General features: G+C 34.2%; 1 protein-coding gene across 1 annotated transcript; it reads right to left on the bottom strand.

Annotated features, from left to right (window-relative positions):
- Window positions 1-215: 215 nt before the first annotated feature.
- On the bottom strand, window positions 216-2,224 carry LOC149234465 (protein DMR6-LIKE OXYGENASE 1-like). The gene is made up of 4 exons (XM_089461180.1): window positions 1,795-2,224; window positions 1,410-1,657; window positions 842-1,163; window positions 216-718 (listed from the first exon to the last, which is right to left on the bottom strand). Exons 1-4 carry the CDS (start codon window positions 2,086-2,088, stop codon window positions 374-376), a joined length of 1,209 nt encoding a protein of 402 aa, XP_089317306.1. The 5' UTR covers window positions 2,089-2,224; the 3' UTR covers window positions 216-373.
- Between the last annotated feature and the right edge of the window lie 1,801 nt (window positions 2,225-4,025).

The raw sequence follows: 4,025 nt of genomic DNA, 5'->3' as shown, positions 1-4,025 counted from the left end.
TTTTTTTTATGAGTGGACATTGTTTAAATGTTTTGTATAGTTATTTTTTTTAGATTAAAAAGAATTGCTGACATGATCAAAATTTCAACTTTTATGACAGACATCTTATGCTATAGAATAAACCTCTTGACTCAGTAACATTACACTATCCCAAAAAGACAACCCAAAAAAAGAGCTCATATATATATAAACATATAAACCTGAAAACCATTTCATCATTATTTTTTAACACATCATTCTATATTAAAAGAAATATAGGATAACATTTTCATGTCGCCTTAAATTACTTTCAGGCGACCACGGCCTCCTGATCCCGTCGAATATACATAGATCAACGCACCACATTTTGTGTGACATATTAATTTGGTGGAGACTAGCAAAAGTCAGAGTCCGCCTCATCACTCGAAGGCTCCACCTGATCATTGTTCACCTCTACAGGACATTGATCCGTGATCTGTTCTGGCTGCTCTTCATAATGATCAGAGAACGCCTGCAAACAGGTATTTCCTTGCAGTTGGCTGCTCCAAAACTCTCGGTAATATTCCTCGTACGTGAACCTTCTAAACGCAGCAGGATGCTCCGTGTCGGTCAATACCGTTGGAGGAGCGATAACTGCATCAGGGGAAGGGCAGTAAAATGTCGGAATTGAAATGCGTGCTCTTGAAGAGCTCACCACAGCACGATGCAACACGCTTCTGTATCTACCGTTGCTCAGAACCTGCACATATAGAATTTCATTCCAACACCAAGTATTTCGGTGCCATACATACAACATGTATTCTACGAATGAAAAGAGAAATCAGAAGATGATTAGTTAGAGTGCCAAGCAGATAGGTGGAACCTGTAATTGGTCGCCGATGTTGATAACAAAAGAATTAGGAATGGGGTACACAGCAATCCAGTGTTCGTTGTTGAGCACTTGTAAACCGGGCACCTCATCTTGAAGAAGAAGAGTGAGAACATTGGGATCTGAATGGGCTGGTAAGCCGAACGTAAGCTCCGGATTGGGGCACTTTGGATAGTAGTTTACAGCCATGTGTTGCTCGTGCTTTCCGAGTGCTTTGTCAAGGAAGTCGGCCTCCAGTCCCAAGCTCTCCGATATTGCTTCCAGCAGCTTCAGAGCAAGTGCCCTTATCTCTCTGCAATACATACTACCCACTTGTCTGCCATATTCATCAAAATCTCTGTTAGCAAAATTACGGATATTAAGAGCACAATGTAAGGATGCAATGATGCAACTCAAACTGATTGGGAAGGTATTACGATGCAAACAGTGAATTGGGTATAACTTTGAGTTTATAGAACCCTTGTGTAAGAGAGGGACGATGTTTGAGATCTTGAAGTTGGTTTCTCATCCTCCATCCACAAAGAAACTTAAACATGTACAAAAATTTTGGACCATATTTTACCTATAATCCGCAGGTTTTGAAGGCCAAGTGTGGACATGATCTTCTAACGGATAGCAATGATGTCTCAGGTAGTCCCGCCAGTTGAAGACTTGTTCTTTATGGATGTTGAAGCTCGTCGACAAACGTGTTTTTCTGGACGGATCGTCGGAATAGTATTCCATTCGGTCCTCCACAGGCATTCTGAAAAACTCCTTCGCTACTTCCAGCATCCTGTTGATAACCGCATCTGGGATGCCATGATTGATTATCTAGTTACCATAACAATAAGTTAATATTGAGCCATTGAATCCCAGATTCAACATGATATAAACTTATCCAGAAAAGAAAACATTAGAAGGAGCTAGGAATATGAAGTAAATTGTTATAAAAATACGAAGGAAAATACCTGGAAGAAGCCGTATTCAGCACAGGCCCGGCCAATTTGTTGAATAACGTGGGCTCTAGCAGAATCGCGTAAAAGACCTTGGAGGTCCACGAGAGGTATGGAGTCCAAAGAAAGGACTACTTCATCCAGACTGGGTCGCTCGGTGAGAGGTCTTATGTAATGTTGTGGAAGCTCAGAGTAGTTTATTCCATTGGATACTAATGGCACTATCTTCTCCTCGCTTTCGTCGCAATCAATTATGTGATCAGTTTCAGTTGAGGAGGCCTTCTCCATCTCGACGTTCGTGTTTTCCATCTGTCAAGATGAAGAGTTGCTCTCTACGATAATATCTCCATCGACTGACAGGATATATTTATATATTATTCCACCTGCTCCCGAGTGGTACACGAGTCACGGAGTGTCTATGACGGTGGAGAAAGATATGAACCGTAAAAACGTATTTTTCAATTAAAAAAATTATAAATTTTATTAAAAATCATAAAAAAAACGTAAAATCACAATATCAAACTTGCAGTAAACTTGTTAATTTAAATCGTAAAATGATCAAAACGTACATGGAAAATGGAAAAAAAAAAAAAAAAGATTTTTCATCGTGTAGTTCCATCAAAGTACTTCACAGACAAGGTTATTGCTACACGCTTAGAAAATGTGGCAAAGAGTGACTCAAATAGGCACGGAAGAAGACCTAATGAGGCAGGGACTAACATATACGGTGAAGACGTAATGAGGCAGGGACTGACATAGACACGAGTATCTCGAGAAAAATATTGTCCGTGTCTTGGAAACGAATAATTCGCTACAAGGGAAAGCCCACTGAAAGGATTCGGTAGGAATCCGCCCCGTAAAAAATTCCAAGGAATCACTCTGTATGGATCGTCCCATCAAATTTATGTAACGATAAAAAAAAATTCAAAGCTATATTGGTTTTTTTCCTAAGCTAGTAAGGAGAGCCCACTGAAAGTATTCGATGGGAATCAGCCTCGTAAAAGTTTCCAAGGAATCCCGGTGTATGTAACGATAAGAAAAATTCAAAGCTTTATAGTTTTTTTTGAAGTTACGATGAGGAATTCAATTATTTCTCTTTCCCTTTTTCCTTTTAATAATTTAGAAGAATTAGCAGAGTTTGTAGTCGAGTAGCACGTGAATTCCAACCCTTTGTATAAGTTTTATTTGAACCCGTATATGCTCTCATATATGGTGGACAGGAATAATCAAAAGATATTTGACTGGAGCCACTTATACAACTGCCGTAGTAGTATCAGAAATCTACTTGTTTAGAGAGATATTATTTTTAATTTTTATTATTAATAGATAGTACAGGTTTATTTTAATCACTCATTTACCTAGAAACAGAAATCTAATTGTTTAGAGAGATATTATTTTTTATTTTTATTTTTAATAACTAGTATAAATTCACCTTAATCACTGATTTATCTAGACATAAAGAAAGATACAATTTAACTTCTTTTAAAGTTTAAAACTTAAAAAAAGTTTACACTTCCTTCTTAGTGCTTGATAGAGAAAATGTTAAGATGGATTTATATTGGTTCGCTCTCTCTTTCTCTATAGACACTATGTATAATTTTTCATTAGATTTTAGACAAAATTGATTGAAAATATAATTGAATTTAGATGAAATATTTTAACTATAAAATTGTGTTTTTTCAAATCTATATATATATATATATATATATATATATAGATATATAACATTTGAATCTTTTATTATTATTAATATTTTTTTAAATATATCCTATTAAGTTTATATTAAGAATGGAATGAATCGTAGCTACCAAGTTCGGCGGTACTCCCAGAAAAATGATACTTTAAGAATATTATAATTATCCTGATGGAATTTAATAAAAAAATTATTAGTATAAAATTTAATATTTAAAAATAGAAATTTCTATTTTATTTAAAACATAAATTTTTATATTAAAAAAAATTACATGTACTAATTTGGTAAAGATTTTTGTTTATATATATATATATATATATATATAATAAAAGTATAGTAAATAGTAAATTGCATATTAAAAAGTTAAAGTTGTAAAAATAAATAAATTATATATTAAAATATAGTAAAAAATAGTTAGTTTATACCTGTTAAAAATTATAAATTCCTATAACAAAGATAAATTATTATTTATAAATATTTATAAAATATATAGTCTCTAATTTTTTCTATTTGAATTTTATACTTCCCCTATTCCCCACTAGTAACAAAATGG

This window comes from Pinus tabuliformis, chromosome 8 (assembly GCF_031772625.1).
Source record: "Pinus tabuliformis cultivar Carrire ecotype Pingquan chromosome 8, CPIR1, whole genome shotgun sequence".
In the NCBI taxonomy this organism is placed as follows: Eukaryota; Viridiplantae; Streptophyta; class Pinopsida; order Pinales; family Pinaceae; genus Pinus; species Pinus tabuliformis.
This window is presented reverse-complemented; position numbering and strand designations above follow the sequence as displayed.

What these genes read in the sequence shown, in the direction of transcription:
- LOC149234465 (XM_089461180.1), bottom strand. Translation starts at nt 2,088, where the DNA reads ATGGAAAACACGAACGTCGAGATGGAGAAGGCCTCCTCAACTGAAACT. An exon ending in CTGAATACGGCTTCTTCCAG is followed by an intron (nt 1,658 to 1,794) that starts GTATTTTCCTTC and finishes TATGGTAACTAG; the next exon opens with ATAATCAATCATGGCATCCC. An exon ending in TCAAAACCTGCGGATTATAG is followed by an intron (nt 1,164 to 1,409) that starts GTAAAATATGGT and finishes TGAATATGGCAG; the next exon opens with ACAAGTGGGTAGTATGTATT.